This window comes from Clarias gariepinus, chromosome 8, assembly GCF_024256425.1.
Source record: "Clarias gariepinus isolate MV-2021 ecotype Netherlands chromosome 8, CGAR_prim_01v2, whole genome shotgun sequence".
NCBI classification, from domain to species: domain Eukaryota; kingdom Metazoa; phylum Chordata; class Actinopteri; order Siluriformes; family Clariidae; genus Clarias; species Clarias gariepinus.
The window spans coordinates 36,782,145-36,808,691 of record NC_071107.1 but is presented as its reverse complement, the minus strand read 5'-3'; the positions used below and the strand labels follow the sequence as shown (position 1 = coordinate 36,808,691).

General features: G+C 41.3%; 2 protein-coding genes across 4 annotated transcripts in view; one reads left to right on the top strand and one right to left on the bottom strand.

The window, feature by feature from the left end:
- Positions 1 to 3,182: 3,182 nt before the first annotated feature.
- On the top strand, positions 3,183 to 8,459 carry slc66a3 (solute carrier family 66 member 3). The gene is made up of 7 exons (XM_053501351.1): positions 3,183 to 3,464; positions 6,013 to 6,095; positions 6,206 to 6,275; positions 6,429 to 6,486; positions 7,008 to 7,128; positions 7,251 to 7,292; positions 7,536 to 8,459. Exons 1-7 carry the CDS (start codon positions 3,316 to 3,318, stop codon positions 7,625 to 7,627), a joined length of 615 nt encoding a protein of 204 aa, XP_053357326.1. The 5' UTR covers positions 3,183 to 3,315; the 3' UTR covers positions 7,628 to 8,459.
- Positions 8,460 to 14,435: 5,976 nt separating this feature from the next.
- Positions 14,436 to 26,547, bottom strand: part of rock2a (rho-associated, coiled-coil containing protein kinase 2a) — a 39,909-nt gene continuing 27,797 nt past the window's right edge. The window contains exons 18-32 of one of the 3 annotated variants that reach the window (XM_053501624.1): positions 26,193 to 26,353; positions 25,928 to 26,112; positions 25,714 to 25,783; positions 24,961 to 25,064; positions 24,647 to 24,833; positions 24,317 to 24,410; positions 24,113 to 24,207; positions 23,607 to 23,798; positions 22,961 to 23,129; positions 22,585 to 22,655; positions 22,354 to 22,442; positions 22,168 to 22,246; positions 21,748 to 22,009; positions 21,009 to 21,222; positions 14,436 to 17,606 (exon numbers count right to left, since the gene is read on the bottom strand). In XM_053501624.1, coding sequence (XP_053357599.1) covers positions 17,603 to 17,606; positions 21,009 to 21,222; positions 21,748 to 22,009; positions 22,168 to 22,246; positions 22,354 to 22,442; positions 22,585 to 22,655; positions 22,961 to 23,129; positions 23,607 to 23,798; positions 24,113 to 24,207; positions 24,317 to 24,410; positions 24,647 to 24,833; positions 24,961 to 25,064; positions 25,714 to 25,783; positions 25,928 to 26,112; positions 26,193 to 26,353 — 1,976 coding nt within the window. In that variant the 3' untranslated portion in view covers positions 14,436 to 17,602. Of the gene's footprint in view, positions 17,607 to 18,325; positions 18,712 to 19,621; positions 20,684 to 21,008; positions 21,223 to 21,747; positions 22,010 to 22,167; positions 22,247 to 22,353; positions 22,443 to 22,584; positions 22,656 to 22,960; positions 23,130 to 23,606; positions 23,799 to 24,112; positions 24,208 to 24,316; positions 24,411 to 24,646; positions 24,834 to 24,960; positions 25,065 to 25,713; positions 25,784 to 25,927; positions 26,113 to 26,192; positions 26,354 to 26,547 lie in introns of those variants that run through there. The other 2 variants (XM_053501623.1, XM_053501625.1) reach the window with 2 other exon arrangements.

The window sequence follows — 26,547 nt, the reverse complement described above, 5'->3', positions numbered from 1 at the left end:
TTTCTAAAAAAAAAGAAAAAGTACAATTTGATTAGTAAAAATTACAGTTAGATTTGACTAATGAACCTGCAACAGTGAATCACATTGTAACATCCAGAATTGTAGAAAAGCCTGCAATTGGAGCAAATATTAACAGATGGCATGAAGTGCCATTTTAAACACTAATGTTCTAGAATATTGCCTTTCCTTCTAATTTATAACCCAGTTCACACCGAGGCCATGAAACTATTTCTGCACAGCAGACCTTTAGCCAAAAAAAAAAATCTATCTTCCCTAATTGTGTTTAAAAGCCAAAAAAACGAGTCTTACACTGCGGCTGCCAATGTGTCGGCCAGCACAGCGGATAACCGTGAGTGGAATAACATTTGGGTTTTAACTTTTTTCCTCAATCGTTAAAGAAATGTTCTGGGTAATCAGTGAAAGAGCCTGGTGATGTGCCACGTGCAGTATGTGGTGAGGTGGAGAGAGAGAGAGAGAGAGAGAGAACAAATCTACCCTGTAAAGCTTTCAGTGCCGATAATCAGTTACACAATACAATGCAATATTCAGATAGATTTTAGTACTTTACAGTTTGAGAAGTATATCATAGTATAGCTTGTCTTATTTATTTAATTTAATTTATTTATGCTTCTTTACAGAGGACGTGTCTTTGCTTTTTTTTTTTTTTTTTTTGCTTTATTTTGTTTTCCAAAAGTCTCTACAATTTTGTCTTTTGGTTCCTTTATGTTTTCCAGTAAAACACTTGTACTTACGTCAGGTTTGGTATTCTAGTACATACTCTAGACTTACCTTTAAGTGGAAATTCAGCCGAGCTGAGATTTTTGGAAACGATAATCTTTTTTTTTTTTTTCAACATTTAATTTTAACATTGCTGTGTAATGGCTGCTGTCATTCGCAGTGAACAGTTTTACTTAAAGGCATATCAAGATAATATTTTGCGCCATGATTAAACATTAGCCAATTATCACGAAAGCCAAAAGTAACATCTGCCCATGCCTAATTATGTCTCGGATGTCATACTGGATTTTTCTTATTGCATATTCATAAGGCAGGTTAGTAATGTGACTGCACTATATTGATTAATCAGGTCTGGACTCGTTTATGGAGCACTGGGTTCTGCAGGCCCGACATCATACAATCGATCTATACAAGTCGCTGAGAAATCGCCAACAGTCAGAATTATGCAACGACCGATTCTTACTTTGTCTTACTGCACTCTCTGAGGCGGACAATTAAAAAAAAAAGGTAAAATGCATTAGCAATTTTTGATCTTGTTAAATTTTTCGCAGGTGAAAAAAAGCTGCCTTAACTGTCGCTTCTGTACTCCAGCAGTCTGATGTTAAAAATAGTCCACTTTGTAAAAAAAAAAATAAAATAAAAAAATAAGCAAGAAAAAAAATCAAACACAAAAAAAGACAATACTAAAAAATTCTGCTCGTGTTGATGTATATATTGCTTTTTTTTTCCCTCTGTGACTTGTTTGTAACATGGGAATCACAACTCTTAAGTGAATTCGATGAATTCATTTCCAAACACAGGAACAATCAAAAGTTTTTTTTTTCTTTATACACGCCAAATAAAAAATCCATTACAGTTTGTGGTTGATGATGTAGCTGGTCCGTAGTGATTCCAACGAATTACGACCCGAATCAGAAAGCGTGTCGGGACACCCATGGCTTTCGTTGTTTGTGTTTCCACACCATCCCTCTGCCCTGATGTTCACTCTGCCCTTGTAAATCGTACTTGCAGAACATTTTATAGTATTATTTATTAATGACGAGTGTTTGCATTTTGCAAATAAATCAAAAAGAAGGAACGTGGCTCTTTGAACAGGGTAGCCTGAAGAGAGGCATTCAGCCCACGTTTGTTCATTTCTTTTCTAAATAAAAGAAAGGAAGCAGCAGGAATATTAATGATAATGATCTTTTTGTCTTTTTATTATGAAATTGTTATAAAAAAATTAAACTTGTTGCCAAGATTTCTTTTAAAAAAAAACAAATGTATCTTTTTTGTCTTGTAACAGTATTTGTTTTAAACCGAATAAATAGAGGCAAACACATTTTTCCATCTTGTTCTCGATAGTGTCCTTTATGTGTTTCTTTCATTTTTTTCTCACTTGCTTGAATGGTACAAATCTACAAAACACTGATTCATGCTGGGCAGTTTGGCCCTTTGATTTTCTGCTTTTTAGCTAAAGCAGCAGACTAAAAGCTAACTCACTGAGGGCGGAAGGTTACTTCCACTTTACTTCCATTACTTCCACTTCAGATTACTGTATTACTTACTTGGATGGTTAAAATGTAAAACGTTTTCTCAGTACACCATGCTTCACGTCTGAACCGCAGGCCTCCCAGGAACTCCTTTAACAGCCCAAACATGAGGAAATGGCTTGGAGCGAGGACAGGACAGTACGGGGACGTGACAGTAGCTCCCAGCCGAGTTCCTGTAACGTGTAACTTGTGTTGGTGAATGATTGTGTGTACAGTTCCCCCAGACACATAGCGTCTCTTACGCATCGACTTGGTGACGCATCAATTTTCAGAGATGAGGTGCTGAATGTTCACGGGAACGACTGCAGTGGGCTTCGAGCCACACCGGCCGGGATCGTATTTCATGTACGTACGGCCTTCTTTAAAACGTTTGCACCGTTCAAATGTTTCATCACCGTATTCAGTAAATCAGTCTTCTGTAAATGTCAATCACTTTTACACCTTCATCCACCAGCTACCATTCATTTGTTCTTTTCAGTTCAAAGTGTGTAGGGTAAAACTGACTTTGCTTATTCTTGTACATTTTCATTTGAAAAGCTTATATATTATGAGCAGAAAGTTTTGATTATTGCAAAGTCTGTCTGTGACGTTATAAATAGGATAATTAAGATAAATAGGATTCAAAACTTTGAATGTTAACGGTTCAGACGGGTCATCATATATCTATAAAATTACCCCGGGGTTATTTAGTGAGTTAGTAAGAGTTTGATTAGACAAATGGTAATGTGGAACACGTCATATTTTGTAAAACATAACAAATGGTAATTATATTACACATCGGTGCTGTTAAAGTAATAAACAATCAGAAATTTACACGGAAATAAATTGTACAAACTTGGCAACCCGCCGAAGCGACGGATGCCGCGGTGGATCAAACCGGTCTTGCTGACGTCAGCGGAAGAGTTTCAGCGCTTCCGTGTACCTGCGCGCGGTGCCGAGGGACTGATCCGGACCGGAGCAGCTTAAAGCCGGGCGTTTCTGTGTGTGTGTGTGTGTGTGTGTGTGTGTGTGTGAGAGAGAGAGAGAGAGAGAGGGGCTGAGCAGGATGGAGGGAGATTTGCTGCTGCTGCATGTCGCTAATTTTAGCACGTTGTTCGTGTGCATGGTGCTGAAACTGCCGCAGATTGTGGTGCTGATGCGCGCGAAGACAACAGCTGGAGTGAGTCTGAACAGCTTGCTGCTGGAGCTCATGGGGTAACATCTGTCTGTCTGATCATCTATCTGTCTATCTGTTCATCTCTCCATCTGTCTGTCTGTTCATCTCTCCATCTGTCTGTCTGATCATCTCTCCATCTGTCTATCTGTTCATCTCTCCATCTGTCTGTCTGTTCATCTCTCCATCTGTCTGTCTGATCATCTCTCCATCTGTCTGTCTGCTCATCTCTCCATCTGTCTGTCTGATCATCTCTCCATCTGTCTGTCTGATCATCTCTCCATCTGTCTGTCTGATCATCTCTCCATCTGTCTGTCTGATCATCTCTCCATCTGTCTGTCTGTTCATCTCTCCATCTGTCTATCTGTTCATCTCTCCATCTGTCTGTCTGTTCATCTCTCCATCTGTCTGTCTGATCATCTCTCCATCTGTCTGTCTGATCATCTCTCCATCTGTCTGTCTGATCATCTCTCCATCTGTCTGTCTGTTCATCTCTCCATCTGTCTGTCTGATCATCTCTCCATCTGTCTGTCTGTCTGCTCACCTGTACATCTGTCTCTGTCCCTCTGCTCATATATGGTTCTGTATATCTGTACATCTGTCTATCTTTACTTCTGTCGATCTGTCCATCTTTTTATATGTCCATCTGCTCTGACCCTGATTTGTTATTACTGATTTCGATTTTTCCTTATTCTATGTTATGTTTTTAAAGTTTCATGAGTAATTAAATGTATCATTTCCTTATAACATTAGTTTTCACACTTAAAATCCAAGTGCAGCATTTAAACACCACAAACTAACTTCTAATACAAGAGTTTAACATTTTAACTGAGCGGTTTGTTTCTCTGTCATCTGCCATATTATTTCCAAAACAAATTCAGCAAATACAGATTAGTAGATTAGACCTTAGATTGCTACCATAATTAGTTCCGGAAGTGAGCTTGTATACCAAAACACTCTTATATCAAAGTAAATTTCTCCGATAAGAAATAATGGAAACTCACACAATTCATTCCACAACCCAAAAATATTCATATAAAAATAATTAATACAAAATATAAAAGAAAAAATAAAATTAACGTGCACTTTACCTTTAATAAGAATCCTGAATGACAGAGCAGTGCCTCCGTTATTGTGTTTGTGTGACACTCACGCGCACGTACACACACACACATGAACACAAGGTCATAGTAAACAGTGCACACGTGCACGGATGTTGACTATACGAGTGACGCACGCGCACTAAGACTGGGCATGGAAGACGATTACCCATAATCCCGCAGTGTGAGAGAGAGAGAAAAAAAACATTGGCTAAGTTGTGATCTGCTACTCGTATATCAAGACCTTGCTCATTTATCAAGTTAAAATTTTGCTCATCTTGCAAAAACACCTGCAGACCGAGTTATCCGCAATCCAAGGTTCCAATCATTCACTCCTATTTGAAAAATGCAGATTGGATTATTTTAACGTGCATGATTTTTTCAATAATGTAACGCAATAAAAATGCGTTTCTGTTGCCCCACTTGGAAGCTTCAGCACTCGGATTCCGGATCGATTAACTGGTTTACCTCTGAGTATAAGAAACAATTTGTATTTTGGAGTCAGTGTGGGAATACATGAATCAGCACATAAAAGAATCATGATTCGTATATAGATTTAATATATATTAAAGCATCCTTAGTGTATCTTCATCATTAAACACGCATGTTAATGGAATTACATAATGAACATTTAACATGTAATCCAAAAAGGCGAAAGGCTCTTTCCTCGTCCAGTGTATATGTAACGCAGCTCGTGTCCAAAGCCTGGACTCACGCAGTGGAGTTCCACACATCACATCTGCAACACACACACACACACACATAGTCACTGTTCAGTGTTCACTGGAGAGAAGGCGCGAAATCCTGAACTGAAGACAGGATGCATCGCTGCGCCGCTCTCTTTATGCAGAGATAAACCAAAATCACTCAGTTCTACTGTGCTGCTGTGGGTAACGTAGGAAGCCGTTATCCGTTATGCAAAACCACATCATAAGAAATGTAGCTGTGTAGTGAAATAAATCTACAGTCCATTGTGATGATTTTCTACCACACATACTGTACAGGCTGTTACGTTTCTGTCTGCAGGTTCTACGTACTTCTGTGTACTTAAATCAGAAGCCAGCAGGAAGTACGCTGCAATGAGAAGAGAAACACCACAAAGCTTCCTGCACCGTGGTTTTACACTTTTATCCTACGTTTGTTTTTCCGTCCTGTCGTGTTACACCCAACACCACGGGCATTATGCGCCGACTGGCTCATTCATGCACTTTCATATGTCATCGTTTCTATGGAAACGGCTTTTTCAAAGGGACGAGTACAGGAAGTAATTTACTTTTGAACTTACTTGAAATGTTTCACAGCAACAGATGTAACATTTTCTCTCTGTCTCTCTCTTTGTCTCTCTCTTTCTCTGTCTCTCTCTTCGTCTGTCTCTCTGTCTCTGTCTCTCTCTCTGTTTCTGTCTCTCTCCCCCCCTCCTTCTCTCTCTCTCTTTCTGTCTCTGTTTCTGTCTCTCTCTCTCTCTCTCTCTCTCTCTGTCTCTCTCCAGGTTCATAGTGTTCGTCTCCTATCAGATGTACTATAATTATCCTCCTCCCACCTACCTGGAGTATCCCATCCTCATCGCACAAGGTGGAACGCAAACACACACACTGTAATGTGTCAGGTTTTATGATGTTAAACTGTATTCTTTTTGACTGTGTGTGTGTGTGTGTGTGTGTGTGTGTGTGTGTGTGTTGCAGATGTGATCCTGCTGATTCTCATTCTGCACTATAACAGAAACATGAAGCACAGTCTCATCTATGCAGTTGTGTATCCTTAAACGCACACACAGACGGTGACACACACAAACACACACACACACACACACACACACACGCATCATGCTTGGACGTAGCAGGCAGCAGACCCCTCCAGAGTGTGAGACTTGTAAGCCCTGTTTTAACTCCCTAACTGGACTGTCAGGTTTGTTGGTGGCTGGAAGCTTCTCACCGTGGAGAAGTGGATCATCGACACGGCCATGGTGAGAACGTCCGCTAACGTCCGCTAACATCCGCTAGCGTCCGCTCTGAGTGGGAGACCTGAGAAATATAAATGTTTTACCAAAACCGTAACTGATCTTTTCAAAGTGCTAAAAACGAGTTACCGTCCGCTCCAAAATTATTGGCACCCTTGGTAAATATCATAATATGGTGTTAACTGTGTTTTTATAAATATTAAACCTCATGGGGGAAAAACAACTCTTATAAAATATATTTTAACAAAACCATAACTTGTTACAATTATTGGCACCCCAGATTTGTTTTTCTCTTTAAAAACCCCTTTTCATATGTGCATGCCTCTGCCAATCTTACATACCCTACCATTACCAAGAGTGCCAATAATTTTGGATCGACCAGCGTGTATGAGTTTCAGAAGCTTCATACACACACCTGGACACAGTGTATGTAGTGATGAGATGATGAGGAGGATTTTCTCTTCACATTACTTACATTCAGCCTCATTTCACTCTCACTGTGTGTGTGTGTGTGTGTGTGTTTGCAGAGTGTGTGTACGCTCATCAGCGCGGGCAGTAAACTCCTGCAGCTCCAGTGTCTGTGGAGATCCAAAGACTCGGCTCAGGTCAGCACTTTAACCTGGGCGTTGGCGTCGTACACGTGTCTCGGTGAGGCTCAGGATTATCAGTTTATCCTTCAGTTCAGCTCTGGAATATTTCCTTAAAAATAAAATTAAAAAAAGCAACAGTGAGTAAAGATGGCTGACTGTATGAACTTTCTCTTTCTCCAGCGAGGATCTTCACTACTACGGTGACTACCGGAGACACTCAGGGTGAGTTGGACATAAAGCATAAAGAAAATACCACCTGACCCATTTGTCACCCAAATTTAAAACAACCCCTTATCCAGCGTGGTCGAAGGGATTTCCGTTTCATGTGTCGCCTCATACAGTCTCCGTCACAAGCGGATTGTTTTCTGTAACATTTCCCTCCTCCAAAGCTACAGCAGAGAGAGCTTTTATAATGATCATGTCTGTGATGAGTCTCTTCCCGCCCTCTCACTTTCCCGCCCGTAGTTCTGATCCGCTTCGTGGCCATGGCCGTCCTGAATCTGTGGGTGACGGCTACCGTGATCTACTACAAACCCAGCGCCAAGAAACGCGACTGAGCCCGAGTGATCTCTGACATCACTTCCTGACGCGCGGAAACATCGATCGCGCGACTGTGTTCAACATGAAATATGCAACGCATCACAGACCAACACACTCCGCTGAACCAGGCACGGGATGAAGCTGATTGGTCAGCGCCGCTCCGGTTATCTCTTGATATTATTAACAAGTTCTACAGTTATTGATCACTTTTAACATTCTTGACTCAGGGTTCTGGTTTATTCTCTTTTTATACTTTAATATTAGTTTACAGATGTATTCGGGTGAATGTTATTCAATAACACCTGCTTATTAACGGTTCTCCAGGAATAGTATTGATACCTTTCTATATTTTCTGAGTATTAATGTTGTTTGATGTACCAACACACGCGTCTGAAACATTTCCATTAAGGTTTTGGGACCTTTAGTTTAAACTAATTTTGAATACTTCTGTTTAATATTTAGGATTTATACTGCATACAAATGGACCAAATTTGTAAAGATTTTTAGTGTTTACATTTCCAGTGGAAGGATATGCACAGTAATAGTTTTTAAAAATCTTTGATATGTAAACTACTATATTAATGGTGTAATAGTGGCATTTCATAGGAGGTTGCTGTCATGCAGAAACCTTATATTTTCTAAACCATTACATTTTAGGAAATTAAAAAAGGGGAAAAAAACATGATGATGGTTTGAGGATCCAGTGGAGGTTTTCATTAATATTGATTTTTTTTTTTACTCACAAGCTTTTAAAACATTTCAATGGTTAAATGTTTGTAAAAACCTTTAAACAAAGACTGAAAATTTATGAAAAATAAAATAATAAAAATTAGCATACCAATGACCAAATACGGGCATACCAAATGTGTTGTATTTTATTTATTTTTTACACCGCTACCTTCTGCTCTCCCTCATCCTTCTTCCTTGTCCTCTTTTTCCATTTTTTAGATACTTCTCTCAGTGTCCTCAACCTTTCCAAGTCCCCGTTGTCCCCCCCCCATACAAGCAGCATAAGTTATGTAATAGTACAGTTAGTAAGTTACTAATATAGTCATGTAGCTCAACGCTAAATGTAATTAATGTAAATTAAAATGAGTTTTAAAAAATACGTTTTAAATTGTACTTTAACTGTACGATTGTTGTAATCATTCACAAATTCCTGGTGGGTCAGAAAAAGTATTTAAAATGAGCACAACAGGACTAAAGCTGCTAAAGTTGTGCATTGATCTGGAAGTAAAGAATTGCACAGGAAGCAGAAACATCTCAACATCAGCTGTTCAAAAGAGATTATTGTATATTTTGGGCGACTTCAACATTGTTTTATAATGTAGAAAGAAATAAAAATCAGTAAAGACTATGAAGTTGGAAGGGGTGTACAAACTTATGACTGGTAGTGTAGATCCAGAAGCTTGACAGGAAGAGTGTCCAGCTTCAGCCCCTCTATGACAGAGGTGTGGTTATAATGCAGTGCATGGGTTAGGATGTGATATATTGGGAGGGGTTTGGTCATGATGTCATACAATACAAGTCATGATATAATGTATTGGTTATGATGTATTGTGAGAGGTCATGGTTGTTGTCCTGTTTATGATGTAAAATACTTGGAGAAGATTAAACTGTAAATGTTAAAATATAAACTGTCCAATAGGAGCAATGCATTATTGGTGATTTGTGCCCCTGATGTCTATTTAATGTAGACTATTTATTATTGCTCTAGATCTTATACACATAAACGTTGATTGTTTCCATTTCCTGAATTCTGGTATAAGTGAAGCTTTTGGTAGTCCTGGGGGATCTTCCAGCCAAGCCAGTGTCTGTGTCATGGGGGGAAACAGGGTTCGAGGCTTCTGCAGCAATGACAAAATAAGAGTTAGGCAATTTCGAATGGTATTTAACCAGCACACTGTAAAATGTAATATATAGTGTTTAGTGGGGCGGTAAAGTCTAGCAAGATGTAGACTAGTGTAAAATGAATACTACAATATATGTAGTGCAGTAAAATGTAATAAAATATAGTATAGTGTCATAAACTGTAATTGAGTATAGTGTACTGTACTATAGTGCAGCATAGAAACGTTTAAAAAAAAAAAACGTTTCCAGCACGCATTCCTGTGGGAATCAGGGCAGATCCTGTTTTAGAGAAGCCAAAGCACAACAAGGTCTGAATTATTTCAGAAAATATTCATGACCAGACTTCCAAAAAGTAGATGGAGAGTTCCCAAAAATCCCAAGTTCCTATCAGGCTAAAAGTAAGAGCTGGAACATTAAATATACGTATGTCTTTCAAAGGTCAATTTTACATTTTAAAAAAAAAAAGTTTTTTATATAAAGCATGCATAAATATGTCTGATTATGTTTTTTTTTTTCTTCTGAGACCACACAGTAAGTCTTAACCCACCACCAAAAAAAGTCCCACATCCCACAGACACTCGACCGGTTTGGGATCTGGGGACTTTGGGGGCAGAGACAACACCTTGAGCTCTTTGCTGTACCAGTAACTCTTCCACCAAACATTTCATCATCTTGCTTTGAAACATTTATTAAAGACAAAGCTCTAACAAGTCTCAGGGTTGGCATGGCCTGCTTCAAATCTGTGTGTTTTTCCCTAGCTGTAGTTCAGGGCTGTGTATATGAAGGTATGAAGGTTGAAAGCTCTGTAAGACCAGGTCCATGCTGAGGGACTCTAGCTCATGTGTTTGATCAGTGCTGCTGTAGTGAGAGTGTGTTGGTTCAAACCTCAGACAGTTCTCTGTAAACCTTGTTTTAAGCCTTTATTATCTTGCTTTGAGTTATTTATCAATAACTTTTTTATTTTGCCGTAAAAGGTTGCATATATGAAGGTGAAAAGCTCTGTAAAACAGACGGTGTGTGTGAGCTCCTGTTGTTCAAGCTTCTGAGACGGGGTAATTCCGGGCAACATTATTGGACTTTTTTTTTGGAGCTAAAGTTGGGATTTGACCCAAGAACCTCTCAATTCAGAGGATACACTCATCCACATGCTAGAAGATCATGCTTGCATCTCTATTGTCTGGGTTCGATTCCCACCTCGGGGTCTGTGTGTGTGGAATTTGCACGTTTCCCCTGTGCTTGGTGGGTTTCCTTCCACAGTCCAAAAACATGGTCTGGTTAGGCTAAGTGCCATTCCCAAATTACCTGTAGGAGACCTGACCAGAGGAGTAGAGTAGATCGAAGGTCCTACAACGGTTCTAAAAATGGGAATAAATACAAAGGTCACCATTGGCCTCCACAGTCCTTAGTAGAGGTTCCTGGACGGATGGATGGACGGAATATAGATTCACAGCCCTGAGACGTCCAGCACATCCCAGAGACACTCCACCGGTGTGGGGGAAAACTCAGCTCCATGTCAGAGCTCCTAGTGGTGAATGTCACAGTCCCTGGTGTGGCATGTCCCTGGTTCGAATCTGTTAGTTTTACTTTAGCTGTGGTTCATTTTTGCCTATGAAAGTGGAACTCTCTATCAAACAAATTCCAGCTGAGGCTCGTGTGGGTGATTATTACCTCTGGTTTGGGAGTGTGTTGGTTGAAACTTCAGCCAAGACTTTAGGTCCTTTTCTTCAAACACTTTATTATCTGAGAAGTTGTTTGTTCAAACCCCAGGCAGTACCACATGATCATTCCTGAGTCATGTATTAAAGACAAACCTCTAATAAACAAAGAGGCAATCCAGTGGTGTAGTGTCCCAGTCTCTGGGGTGTGATGATCCTGACTCAGAGCTGGGTATTTCAGTTTAGCTGTAGCTCAAGGTTACAGATATGAAGATAAAAAGCTCTATAAAAGAAGGACTGATGTTAGTGGTCATGTACTGTAGCTCATGTGGATAAGCGCTTGCTGCTGTGTGAGATGGTTATCTGTTTAAACCCCAGGCAGGAAACTCTGTTGCTCAAAATAAATTTTATTATCTTATGTTGAGTCGTTTCTTAAAGACAAATGTCCAATAAGCAGAAGCATCTCCCCACCACCTGTTGTATAGTGCCTTGTGTCATGGGTGTCTCTAGGGACTGAAGTAGCTGGTTGAGGCTGTATTTTTCGCTTTAGCTGTAGCTCAGGGTTGCCTCTATGAAAGTTCTATAAAACAGGGCACATCCATGAGATCCTGTAGCTCATGTGGCTAAACATCTGCCTTTAGGTTGAAATATTGCTGGTTTGAATCCCCCAGGCCCAGACTTTTGTTACTATTGCATTAAACACTTGATTGTGACCTCACAGGTTCAAGTCTGTGTGTTTCTCTCCAGCTGTAGGCTAAGGTTACAGAATTGAGTGTGAAAAGCTACAGTAGGTAAGAAGTTGGAGTGTAACTCCATATGGATGAGCATATGCCTTTAGCTTGGAAGGTTGTTGATTCAAACCCCAGCTTTATCTGGCATTGAGTTGTTTATTAAAGACAGAAATCTAATAAGCAGCAGCAGTTTGAACTTAATCCTAGCAGTGGTTAGTGTCAGAGTCCCTGGTGTGTGATGTCCCCGGTTCGAGGCTGTGACTTTTGCTCTAGCTGTATTTCAGGGTGGCAGATATGAAGATGAAAAGCTCTATAAAACTGGGTCCAAATACGAGTTCCTGTAGCTCATGTGGATGAGCAATTACCTCTGAGTTGTGAGGTTGCTGGTTCAAACCCCAGCCAGGACTCTAGGATATAAGTGTAGATGGCTCAGGATGGAGTTGAAGTTCAAGGGACGCTTGAGGGTGTACCCTAGGAAGGGGGGGGGGGAATCTGAATAGCTCCCCCCTGGGGTAAGCATAAGATGAAAGTGGTTATGGGGTCTAAAGTAAAAGGTATGCATAAAAAAAAAAAACTAAGTCTTACCATCTCTTTTCAGAACTATGAACTCATCTCTGATTTATCCTGGGGGGGGGGAAGCTGCCCAGCATTTACCACCCCGTCTCAGGTGAGGTCCTCCAACCTCGTCTGCACCATCTACAATTATATCCTAGAGTCCTGGCTGGGGTTTGAACCAGCAACCTCACAACCCAGAGGTAATTGCTCATCCACATGAGCTACAGGAACTCTTATTTAGAGCCAGTTTATAGAGCTTTTCATCTTCATATATGCCGCCCTGAATTACCACTGGAGCAAAACACACAGCCTCAAACTGGGGACATCAAACCCGGACCCTGAAGGTGCAAGGCGACAGCGCTAACCACTACGCCACCGTGTCGCCTGGCCTTAAACACCGTTTCAGATCATTTTTTAAATCACTTTTAAATAAATAAATTAATAAATAAATAATCCCCTTCTGTGCTGCATCACCTAATCGTTTTAAGGAACAAATGGCCCATGCTCAAGGAGCAAATAAAATGAAGAGTGTTAATGAAGCAATGGGTACAAGTGTTACACCCTGCACTTTAGTCTATAAGCATCAATAATAAAATGATTAAATGAAATGCATCAGGGTGAGGATCTCATTCTTGGACATTCTTCTAGTAACAGTAAGTTTAGCTCTAAGCTACACAATATTAGTCGGGTGGTTTTAATGTTCTGGCTGATGAATGTATATATATAGTCCGGTCTATAAGTATTTAAACAAGTACAAATAAACATATACTCACTATGGAGATAATTGTCTTCATTTATTTGGATTCCTAGACTTTTGCAGAAGATCTTTAACAATTGTATGCATGTATGATTTTTTTTTTCTATTGCATGTTTAAAAAAAAAAAAAAAAAAGGTAATTTAATCTGTTCAGTACCTTTCAGAGTTTATGAAAGCCAAATTGTCTTTCGTGTGCGTGTGGTCACGGTTGTCTTTCTCTTAAAACACCCAAGTCTGTCTCATTTACCATATACACTAGATTACCAAAAGTATTCGCTCACCTGCATTCATCTGTCTGTCGTGTCTTAGCTAGCATGCTAATTAGGCTTCCTAGTTAGCTTTCTGTTAAATTATGTTGTAAATTTATGTTGCATGTAGCACCTTGGACCTGACGTTAGTTTCACCGTGTACTAACTGTATATGGTTGAAGTGACAATAAAAACCTAATTGACTTGACATGCAGTTCCTAGTTCATAGGGTTCAATATGATGTTGGCCCCACTTTCTTCGCACCCTCAACTCTTCTGGGAGGCTTTACATAAGGTTTATAGGAATTCTTTACTCTTCTTCCAGAAGAGCATTTGTGAGTTGTGAGAGATTTGTGACACTGATGTTGGATGAGAAGGCGTGGCTCACAGTCTCCGCTCTAATTCATTCCAAAGGTGTTCCATCACGTTGAGGTCAGTCAAGTTCTTCCACACCAAACTCGCTCATCCATGTCTTTATGGACTGGTGCACAGTCATGTGGGAACAGAAAGGGGCCGTCCCCAAACTGTTCCCAAAAAGTCGAGAGCATAAAATTGTCCAAAACGTCTTGGTATGCTGAAGCATTAGAAGTTAGAGGCCGAGCTCAGCTCCCGTAAAACAACCCCACACCAGTTTCGACATGACTGCGCACCATGTTTTTGCTCTTCTGGTGTTATTTCATTTTGCACGAGGATAAGAAATCATTTACTGTGACAAATACAGCATGCACAAAATAAAGGAATCGGTCGGGGGCAAATACTTCTATGTGGGAATCTCATTTTGCTAACAGAGTGTTCTTGTTCCTCTGAAAAAGAAGTGAAATGTGAGCTGCTGTAGTGCAGAGAGTCAGCTGAGAATAAGATGAACTTGATCTGTATATACAAGATGTTTTTGCACAACCACAATATTAACTGTAGCTTTAAACTAATAAAAGTGCAGTATATTGTTCTTCATCAAGATAGTGTGGGCTGTGGTGTGAGGAAAATAAAATGAAATAAAACAACAATACGCAAAGACACTTTTTTTTTTATATTAAAACTTTACTTCCATAACTACATTCACAGCTATATAGATTACTTTTTTTTTTATTGTTTACAAAAATAAGCAAATGTTATACAGGTACTTCAAACCACAGAGGCTACATACAGGATTTCGTTCTATTGTCAAACGATACAGCCTTTAGAAAACATGCAGACCTGAAGGGGGCGCTTTAACGTGAAAAGTGCTCAGGCCAGTATAAATAAAGCACATGACTGAAGGATGGCATGTCCGACAGACGGTGTAGGTTTACAGATAATCGTGTCATACCATGAGGAGCTCTGTAAAAAATAAAGTACAGTATGAGTAACACGTTCACGGCACTCGAAGGCTTCGTTCACTCGCGCAAACACACTCGGCTTGCGCTCTATAGAAAAATACTTGCATCACTTCAAACCACAAAATAGCCAGACTTGGATGTGCGATAGATTTCAGATCTGGGATTTAATTGTGGGTTTCAATTTTATTTCCAAATAAAACAATAAGCACACATAAGTTTTTTCTTTTTCTAAATAATAAAAATACTTTTCCTCGAAGAATTAAAAATAATGCTAGTTTTGTTTTCATTCTCACACAGGTATAAAAACTGTCCCGACTTTACATTCACTGAGCAGTGGGTTAAGTGATCATGGGAGTTTAACTCACCCGAACCTCTTCCTAGGGCAGAAAGCATCTGATTGGTTACATACTGTACTGGACATGCAACAGGAGGCGAAGTTTCTAAGAAATTGTAAAATTCTGGTAGTTCTTGCGATTATTTAAAAACAACTCAATTTGTAAAGGCTTTTTACTGTTTTTTTGGGCAGGAATGTATTAAACAGCAAACATAAAACAATAAAATGAGGACCAGGTAGACGAATAAGCTCACAGGAAATGATCAAGTGACTTGCAATGAATTATACAATAATAAGTAGACCAAGTCATATGTTTGTTATTATTATAGCTCGCTTTTATGGAGCCATTATTATTATTTCAGTCGTTTAAAACTTGGTTTGAAACAAACATTTAGGATTTTTCAAGAATCTGCTGTAGCTAGCGATGCGTCATTTTGAACACTATTGACTTGCGTCTAGCTGTCAGATTCCAGTCCAGATCAACGGGTCATTACATTCTGCCCTAGGAACAGGTCGAGGTACTTGAAAGAGGTACCTTTGTTTAAAGAGCGTGTGGTTTACACTGCAAGACACGGTCATAATGGAATATTCCATTAGCAATAAACAGACCGTGCCTTTCTATGCATGATGTGTGTGTTTGTGTGTGTGTGTGTGTGTGTGTGTGTTTTGTGTGTGTGGTGGCTCTCTCTGACGTAGTGTAAAGTACCGAATACCACAGTCCTGGAGACACTCTCCATCTCCAACTCCTCCATCTCGAAACCTGATGTAAAAAACGTGTCTATAGAGCTTAATGTAATACATGCATTCAGTTACACACGGGATGGAATTAGGCACGTGCCGAACTGGTCATACGATATATCACGATATCGATCAATACTGTTATCTCGGACATTCGAAATCGAGCGTTCCATTTACGAGGATTTGGGCAGGATATCAAGATACAGACAAATTACTTCAGCCAAATTTTTGACGGTTATTACAGGCGTCTTTCGCGGAGCAGTCAATCCCAATTCTGTTTGGGAGGAAAAAGTTCTAGATTCATTTTCGGGTAAGCTGCTGACCTACCCTCTTAAAAAATAAGGCTTCTTGAAAGGTTACTTGGATGATTATGGTTTGTCCGCTTGTGGAAAAGGTCCTATTTGGGCTGAGGATCGAATTAAGAATCGTTAGGGGTTCTGCATCGATTGTGAATCGGCTGAAGTTTAAAGTGAGACATTGGAGCGGCTGTGCAGGGTTCAACCATCAAAACTTTGCCCCATGAGTTGTTCACCTTTGATAGCCCTATAAAGCTTCTTATTCTCGATAAGAAAGGCTTTCTATCTTGCTTAAAAGGTTCTACTTGGAACCCATTTTGGTGGCAAAACAGTGTTTTCCCAGAGGAACAACCAAAAAACCGTAACAGACAATAAGATTTCTTAAAGTGTAGCTGCGTGGCTGCTGGGGTTCTTGCAAAGTTCCCCTTGAGATGTTCAGCATTAAAAGTTTCCTAAAGGCTCTCGTTACTTTTTTTTTGTAATTTAGTATTCTTAGCTTGCTTAAAACAGACAAAGAAAGAACTCTTATACCCCTATCTCTCCTATGCGGTTTGACTATGGTGTGACCTCCCGACGTCCGCGAGCTTCCGCGAGGGCCGGCAAAAAAATTTAACATGTTTAATTTTAAGCGCGGAAAGATGGAAACCTAATCACAGCGCCAAAACTCTTGGTGAATCATGATGAACCGTACTTACGGCCAACGCGCGAAACCACGTAGGTGAGATGGGGTATTGAGGATTATAAGTTCTCAAGAGTACAGGACAAATGTTGCCCTCCAGCTACCTACGAAAGTCTTCTAAAGGTCCTCATTTTTAGATAATTATTCAAGCTTCCTGGATGCCAACAAGGTTCCACCTGAAAGCTCTTTTGAGACGGACAACCAAGTAACCCTTAAGAACCCTACATTTTCTAAGAAGGTATCTATCTCACGGCATGTCGCGGTTCCTCTTCAGGCTTTGTACCTTCAAAAACTAGTCGCAGCACATGGATCCTGTAAATCACAATTTAAAAATGTTTTAAAAAGCTATCAGGCTGTATCAGTCCTTCCCTGATGTGATGATATCGTAAAACCGTGATAAAAGTTTGGCCAATTATCGTGATGTAATATCGGCACACACCTCTTCCCAGCATACGGGAGTATTGTGTTTTTTCCCCCGACCATAATATCACAGATTTCTCCACAATCTTGTAGTGTGTCCCTTTGGTGCCTCAGTCCATCTGAGTGCTTTGCATTCTGCTTTAGTGAAGGAAAAAAATAAAAGTGTTCTGGAGCTGAAGGTGAAGATCCAGGCTTTGGAGAGACTTGTCTTCTCGCATTTCTCAGGAAATCTTTTTTAAACCGTCCTGGAAAACCTCAGAGATGTCCCTAAATGGCGAAGCTCGCAAAACCGGTAACGTAACGTTTTCTCGCTAATTTTGGATCGATGAAACATTATCAAAACGTTAAGTTCTTGGTGTGATTACAGGAGAGCCCAACCTCAGCATGAAGTTACACCACATTCCCAAAGTGAGGTTAGCTAAAGAGAGGAAGGGGAGGAAAGAAAGAGAGAGTTAGTCTCACCACATGTTAATGGTATCCCATGATATCCAACAAATACACACTCAGGCATGTGCCGATCATAATGAAATTTGAAAATATTTTTTTTTTTTAGCTTTTCGCCAAAACCGATACTGACGATATAACATACATGCTAAGTGTTTTGAATTAGCCCAATTAGAACACACTACCTTGCCCTTCTTTGCTTTTTTTTTTTTTTTTTTTGGTAGAAGATGGTACTCTGGGTGCTTGTTACAACGTGGGTAAACTAACCTGAAAACCATCTAGCTAAGGAGACTCTGAAAAGATTAGTCCCAAAACTGATTTTGGCCAAACTTATTACAAAAAAAAAAAAAAAAAGCAGGAAATTAGCATCTTGAGCAAATAAAGAAGGTGACATAAATATAAATACTGGAGATGTAAATGGCACATCACAAGAAGATGCTGAATAAAAATTTTGAAATATATAAATATATATATAGAATATTGGATAAGCTTCAAACTAGCCAGGACTGCTCATTAGCCTAGCACGCCTCATAATAACAAAGCTTAGGTTTCAAAAAGCTAGTTTGTAAAACAAACTTATTATTATAATTTTTTTAACATGTTATTTTGGACAAACTTTACCGGTGTGGTGGAAGCTTCCTTCATATAAATACGCATCAGCAAGCCCACAGTCCAAAAACAATACTCACTAAACCGTTTAGCATTCAGTTTTAACATTTAGCAGTAAAGCGTCATCATCGGCACATGCCTGCAGAGGGCAGCACGAAACAATAAAACAAACACCACACCGCGCATGCACACATCACGCAATCGCAAAACACTCCATTTCGCAAATTTTATTGCATGAGAAAACAGAACTACTAAAATGAATGATGATGCTACTTTAGTATAATATATTTATAGATTTCTGTTTTTACAATATAGTAAACATCAGTTAGCTGTAAACATAAGTTTGTTATTTGATAAATAAAATATTTGCCAAAAAAAAAGGAAAAACAATATTCAAGTAAAACAGTCATTTGTTCAGGTGGTTCTTGGAGTCCTGTCTTCTCCTGGTTGGAGATCCTCACCTGGGTGGGCTGGGGTGAAAGGGTTAAAAGGTCAAAAGGTCAAAAAAGCAGCAACGAGAAAGACAAGCCAAACACCCAACGGCAAACATTCTCTCTTTCGTCAGTACCTAAACTGTAAACGGAACAGACGGGGAACGTGTGAATGGACACGCGTCTCGTCCAATTTGACGTTAAAGCGAAAGAGAGGATGTTTGGATCAGACCGAGTTCTGCGTCTCCTGCTGAGCAGCAGCTGTCATTAACACCCACTTCAAAGCCACACTAGCAATCATCCACTCAGGAGTTACCATGATTCCACCCTGTATGCTCCTTCAGACATTAAATTCATTCTCATCATCATCATCATCATCATCATCATCATGGAGCTCATCCAAAGCCCAATGCCAGTCCTCAACACCCACTTCCAGAAGCCTGAAAGGAAGCAAGAGTGCTGAGCTTCACCCTACAGAGACAGATCCCACACCCCTCCAGCTTCTACCCGTACAGGCTACACAGCATTTAAGGGCGATTTTAGGGATCGTTTCCGAGGACAAGTCTGGTTCATTTTGATCAGTGAGGACACAATTGTTTCGCGCTGAGGAACAAGATGGTCGCGAGAGTGATACAGCGGTCTCGGGCACGGATCTGATGAGATATGGAAGCCAATCGTACCTAAAACAGAAGTAGATGTGACGTCATCAGTGCTGTCTGTCTCGTCAAAAATCTGTCTGTGTAGCTGATACACGCAAAACACTGCTCTCTACTTTTTTCCCAGAATATTATTAATATTAGGCATACTGTGAAGATTCACTTCCTCACTTTTTTGTTCTCTTTATGTTTATTAACGAACTATGTGCATACTGCCACCTGCTGTACCGGAGGGTGAAATGCGCACCAGAGTACACGCTGGCCGATAGGGGGGGGTGAGGAGGGGCAAATGCCCTTACATAATTACGTGATGTAGATTTCTTGTCTTTAGGAAGAACAACGGCAGTCGTGATGACCAACATCTCAAATTTCATAAAAATTAAATGAGTCTCAACGTTCAGACGGCACTTTTAGCTTTTATTCATGGGAATAAACCACTGGCAAGGACTGGTGACACTTTAGAGAGCATAAAATCGAAATTCAGATATGACGAATGATTGGCGGATTACTCAACTGACCAGAACCAGAACTGAGTTTTCAAGTCCTCTGAAGATCTTCAGCCAAAGATCTAGCTAAATTGCTAAAAACCCAGCAAAGCTACGAGTCTGGTTGCTCAAAAACCTTATTTGATGGCTGGCTGAGAGCATTAATATTCAATTTATGAAGCCTAATTATAAAAAGATACTTTATTACGCTAAAAGAAATACTTCATGAGGATTCGTGTATTAAAGCCTTCAAATAAGTTTTCAGCGAGCAACTTTACTTTAACCCCAAGCATGTCTGTATAAATATGTATGTGGATGCTGGAAGAAAAAGAGAAGCTGGTTAGTGGCAAAGGGCATGCCATGGATGACGACTTCTCCTTTACAAAGCTGTTTCAGAAGAGGGAAATTCAGAAAAATGAACTGGAGCAAAAAAATACAAATTAATACAGCACTTGTAATTGATGGATCTTTTATCCGTAACATCGTTCAGGTTTTAGGCTGCACCACGAAACCCAGACCACTCGAGCTCCAGTTCATTTCCCATAGTTAGCGCACGCTATACAGAAACGGTAACTCGCCCTCGCCCAGCTAAATTTTCACCCGGCGGCAAACTGGGGGTCGAATCTGGTAGGGTTACACGGCGCAAGAACCTCCTCTTTCTTGTCCATGTGGTCTTTGTGGCACTTGATCTGGCACCGTTGGCACTCCAGCGCCAAGGGAGGCTTGACCATGCTCCAAAGGGGCTTAGCGCAGGCCTCGCACGTGGTAGGAAAGTGGTAGAAAATGGGCAAAAACTCATGACCCTTGTGGTAGATGAATTTCTCCCTGCCTGTAGGGGACGCTGTGGGCTCCGCACCGTTTTGCCCAGTCCTGTGTGTGTCATACAGAGTTGCACTACGTGACCAGCACCACAGTAATAAAAAAACAACAACCTTACACTTAAATTTAGAGTCAAGTCTTCAAATTATACACAAGATGATTAATTTAGTAAACAACGACTCAAGTAATGAAAACTACATCTTGGTTAGCATCAAACGAGAGAACGCTCACTAACGTTTAGTAGCCATGCTAACATTTGTGTGAATTAGGATTCATGGAAATAAGGACAAGAACAGCTTTTGGTCATGTTATGACTGAACTGAGGTTATGATCGTAGCCCTTCACACGTCGACGCGACGTGACGCCGGTTTCTCACCTGGTTTTCCCGGCCTGTAGCTGGCGGCTGGTTCTCCTCAACGACTGGCTGGCCTGGACTTTAGCGGGGACGCGCGGGGACGAGCGGTGGCTCCACTCGGGGCCCGGAGGCTTTTTAGGGATCTTCTTAACCAGCCTGCTGACCCACTTCTGCTGCTCCTCCTGAGACGCTGCCAGCAGCAGCAGGTTCTTCGCCGTACTCACGTCGTAGTTCACTGGAGGGACGACGACACACATGCACGTTTGTTAAGACGGTCAGCGTGGCTGTGGGACGCTCAGCGATCAGGCTCGTACTGTGCTTGATGCAGCCCAATAATTGGACTTGTTTTTTTTAAATAATGTGTATAAATGATTCAAAGTTACTGTAATAATATGGTAAGATTTTGTAAGGTTCTTACATGATACGTTTACTGCTCATGTTTTAATTTAGACTCAACACTTTAGATTTTTTATTACAGGATTTTTTTTTACTCAGCACTAACGTTAAAAAGAAAAAGCCAACATTATTATGATGTATATAGTATACAGTATATTACAAATTATAATTTTGAGGGGATTGGGCTTATTTATTTGATTACGTGGGAATTTTCTTACACATATTTCATAACACAGACATCTGAGCGTCCAGTCATCCAACCATGGTTTACTTTTCACATTCCGAGCACTTTTTCAAGTTTTTCAGAGCATTGTTTTCACTTGTGGACGGTATATAATGTGTAAACAGTGCAGCCGGTTCCCACCTCTGCACGGCGCGATCACCTCCTCCTTCTTATCCATGTGGTCTTTGTGGCACTTGATGTGGCAGCGGCGGCACTCGAGGGCGGGAGGCGGCTTGAACATGTTCCACAGCGGCTTGGTGCAGGCCTCGCAGTTGGTAGGGAAGTGGTAGAGCGTCGGGATGAACTCGTGCCCTTTGTGGCAGATGTAGCTGGATTTCTCTCCGATGGGCAGCGGCTCCACTTCCTGCTCTTTCTTACTCTCGCCCTCGTTAGCGTACAGGATCTGCACGGAGCATGAAAGAACCTTAGAGGAAAACTCCAGTCTTGATTCCACACAGGAGCACTAATGACATCATCCTACAACGACCTTTTCTATTGTTACTTAGCTTGGAAAAATCTAATCAGGGGAATCATTGGAACGAGCAGGGTCTGTTCTCACACCTGGAATATTCGAGGGATTTCTTTAGCGTCTGCGCGGTAGACGTCCGTCTGGGTGACCGAACGCACGTGGAAGAGTTTACTGAGGACGGAGTGAGATAGGAGAGTGTGAGAGAATGCACACCCACCAGGAGGAAATCTCACAATAATACTAATGAAGTGAATGAACAACACGGGGACGACACTCACTCTATATCCAGCACCATGTAGGGATTGGAGAGCTCTTTGTCCTGCTCGCTGCCGTAGAACAGGATCTTCTTGCTGCTCACCACGACGTACTGCGGCAGAAACACAAACGAGTCGGTTCAACCCTGACAGCGCTTTTTGTACGGAACATTAAAAACGTGTGTGTGTGTGTGTGTGTGTGTGTGTGTGTGTGTGTGTGAGAGAGAGAGAGGGAGAGACTGCTACACGGCTCACTTTTCTCTCCCAGCCGAAGCGCTTGGTGTTGTTCCTCACGGGGAGGGACAGCCAGCCCTCTAACCGGGTCTCTGGAAGACGAATCAGAAATAGAAAGTTAAAGAAGATTATAAACACTATAAGCTGGAACAATATTAAACAAGTATTAATACTGTTACTAAAGAACACTGTAGTTCACAGTACTGCCTTAGGACATATACACACTGGATATATACTGTATAATAAAAAGTACGATAGAATAACTTTATGTCTTAAATACCCTCTAAGAAAGTAAACGCTATAGATCAAAGGGTACAACTGCCCGGATATACAACAGCGCGCTTCTGAATGTAACAGAACGATTTAAACATGAACTTGGAGGAAGAAGGAAAAAAACCTGGGAGCGATTCGTCCGTTTCGAACTCGGGCCCGCTGCTCATGCTGGCCGAGTCGAGCGAGTGCACGTTGACGGAGTTGAGGAGGCCGCGGAGCTGCTCGATATCGCTGTCTTTACTGTCCAGGGCCATCTGCAGCTCCACGCGCACCACAGACTCGTCCGCTAGTTGCTGTAAGAAAAGAGCAGGCAGACATTGATTATTTCTATCGACGATAAAAGGTGATAAACGTCGTCAATAAGAAGAGGCGTTAATCCGGAGCGCTGTAAAATTCACTGTTAAGAAGCGGCTACAAAACGGAGGAGCACAAAGCTAGCTAGCTAAATTTGACTTTAAGAAGGAAACTGATATCAGCAGTCTGAGGTGACTAGCGCTGTTTAACGGTTAGCATGGGCCCATTACAATTTATCATCATATTTGTTGATTAGCATTTGATTAAATAAGCAGACTGTAATGCCTAGCATGAGATCGTGAATAAGTTTACGGTTAGCATTTGCATCATTTTTATTAGCATCATATCAGATACGAGATCTATTTGGCACTCAACAGTGGCCGTGAGGCTGCAATGCTACACGGTTAGAGTCAGGATTGAGTTGACAAGGTCGAGGCTATGCTAACCCCGCGGGCGCCATGATGTTACAGCCGTACCGCTTGCATTTCGCTGATTTCTCGCTGATATTTGATGATGGTGCTGTTCAGTTTCTCGCGTTCAGATCGCAGCTCCAGCTGTAGTTTCCTGTTTTCTTTATCCTTCCTCTTCACATCCGTGTCGTTTCCACGCCGACTTCCGGGGACACGCAGATCTTTCCTGTTCATGATTTCAGCTAGTTTGTTTACAGCCTGATAAAAATTCAAATAAATAAAAAATAATATAAATCATGAGCTGCATAAAAAAAAAAAAAAAACATTTTAATAACCAGAAACTTATTTACTACTACAGTACATGGTCACCATAGTAACAATCAGCATGCTTTGGCATTGGCTAGCTACAGTAGCTAATAGCTTTGAATTTACATAAGAGCTTATGCAGATTAGCATTGGTTAGCTATCTATGTTAGCTCACTATTAATACTAACGGATTAACGGTTAGCAACATATTAACAGTTAGCATTTAAATGACTTTAGCGTGTCCCTTAGCGCTTGCCGTACTTTACCTGTGTTTTAAGAGTCCTCTCTGACTGCAGCTGCTTCTCAAACGCGAGCTTCATGTGTGTGATGGACTGTTCATCGTCCTTCAGCTTCAGCATGTCTGAGAAATCAGTCAAAACAACAAGAATAAAAATACGTTCACATACATTTCGAAAACTCTTTCATAGACTGTTAATAAGAGAATTACGGAAAAGAAAACAAACTCATACCATCCAGTACGTTCTTCAGTTTGTTGTTGAGTTCTTCCTTCTCGTTAGCCAGGTTTGCTACATCACTCGTTAGCATGCGGTTAGCTTCCTCCAACTAAACACACGGCAGGATTTTAGTGTTAGAAAGGCCCCTGTGATGACGTTGTGTCTGAAATCGTACAAATTTAATACGGCTGTCCGCTTCGTCTGACCCGTTTCGTCTCCCGGTTTATTCGAAGCTCCCTGTTCTCTAAACCCTAAATGCACTTTTCCACTTTATGCCTTAGACATGTTTTATTTCCCACTTTTTCTGGTCCCTCCCTCAATCCCTTCCCGTGCGCCCATGCTGACCGAGCTGATTGTCGTGTCCTTCTCAGCGAGTTCCTGTCTGTGTCTGGCCATCATCTCCTTAATCTCCAGCTCCTTCATGATCTTCTCCTTCTCCAAATCAGAATACTGTTCCTCAGCGATGGAGCGAGCCAGCTGCTCCGAGTCGGCCTTCGTCAGGGTGATCTCCAACTGAGCGGCCAGAGAGTCCCTGATACACACACACACACACACACACACACACACAGCATTTAGAAGCTCCTTCATGAGCATCTTGATGTCCAGATGAACACACACACACACACACACACACACACACACACACACACACTGCTCACCTCTCCTCCTGCAGCTCCTGCAGATTCTGTTGCATGTCTTTATAAAGCTTATTTCTCTCCTCACACTCCTCCTTCAACTCCCGCACCTGAGTCTTGTACAGCGTCTAACACACACACACACACACACACACACACACACACTTAAATCACTTTTCGACCTGTTGCCCTACACTCTAACTTGCCCTTTTGGTTTTCTGCCTTCCTGTTGTTTGGTCATATGTCCGTGCCCCCATTACACCCCATCTCATCCTCGTTATTTCCCATTTTCCATATTTGGTCGTGTCTTCGTGGTCCCTGGTTTCTACGTTCCATATCAAGTCACATTTTCCTGTACTCTAGCACTTTAGAGTTTTATATCTTCCTCCTATCTGACCCTTTTTCTCGCCACTTTCCATATTTGGGCAAAGCTTCCTGTTGTAGTTCCACACACACACTACACCTCATCTCACACACGGTGTGTTTCCCCATTATCTTTATTTATCTGGTTATTTTTATTTATTTATTTAACCCAGATGGCTCTACATATTCTGACCCTTTTCCAGCTCCCATTTTCCATATTTGGTCACAGCTTCCTGTTCTCCACCCCTTTTTCCACTTTCCTTATTTGGTCATAGCGCCCTGTATTTTAACCCCTATGGCTTTCCACAACAACCTTATTATTTCCGACTGTCTTTATTTCCTCATGACTTCCTGTTTGGTTGTTACTCCGTGTGATTCTTTGCACGTGTACAGGATGGAGCTGAATGTTCTTACTGAGAAGTACTGTTCCGCCTCCAGCTGATCCTGAAGCTCCTTCATCTGTCCATCAGAATCCTGACGCTCCCTGGCACACACACACACACAGACACACACACACTTAATAGAATCAGTATATTCCCATGTGACTGAGACACATCAATGCATCATTAGAGTTTTATTAACACTAGTACTCATTAAGGGGGGCGTGGTGCATTGTGGGATGCCATACTTGCGGAGCTCCATGATCTGCTTCTCCAGGCTGCGTTTGATGTCCAGCAGGTGATTCATCTCCTGTTTGAGCTGTTTCTCCGAGGTCTTCAGGCTGCTAAGCTGCTGGTTCTGTACCTTCAGGTCGTTCTGGGTCAGAATGCGCTTCTGAACCTCCTGCTCGATCTTCAGAGAAAGGTTCTTCACCTGAGATCGCACATGTTTAAACATATTAGGGTAAAGTTTTTCTCTCTCTCACACACACACTCACGCGCACACGCACACACCTCCTCAGTGAGCTGGTCCTTGTGTCTGCACTGCTCGTCGAGTTTGTGCAGCGCCTGTTTGTAATCGCAGTCCAACATGGAGTTGTGTTTCTCCAGCTCGAGCAGCCGGTTCTCCACCTGCAGCTTTGCAGAACGTTCGGCCTGGAGCTTCTGCTCCAGATCTGTGCGCATAAACACACACACACACACACACACACACACACACACACACACACACACACAGAGTTGATAAAAATACATTTGCTTCCACATTAAGAGTGCATTCTGTACCACCTCCTCCAGCATACAGGTTCAACTCTTGGAATGAGTGAGTAACCGATTCTTCATACACACTCGCACCCTCCCTACACACTCG

What these genes read in the sequence shown, in the direction of transcription:
- slc66a3 (XM_053501351.1), top strand. Translation starts at nt 3,316, where the DNA reads ATGGAGGGAGATTTGCTGCTGCTGCATGTCGCTAATTTTAGCACGTTG. An exon ending in TTGCTGCTGGAGCTCATGGG is followed by an intron (nt 3,465 to 6,012) that starts GTAACATCTGTC and finishes GTCTCTCTCCAG; the next exon opens with GTTCATAGTGTTCGTCTCCT. An exon ending in AGTCTCATCTATGCAGTTGT is followed by an intron (nt 6,276 to 6,428) that starts GTATCCTTAAAC and finishes CTGGACTGTCAG; the next exon opens with GTTTGTTGGTGGCTGGAAGC.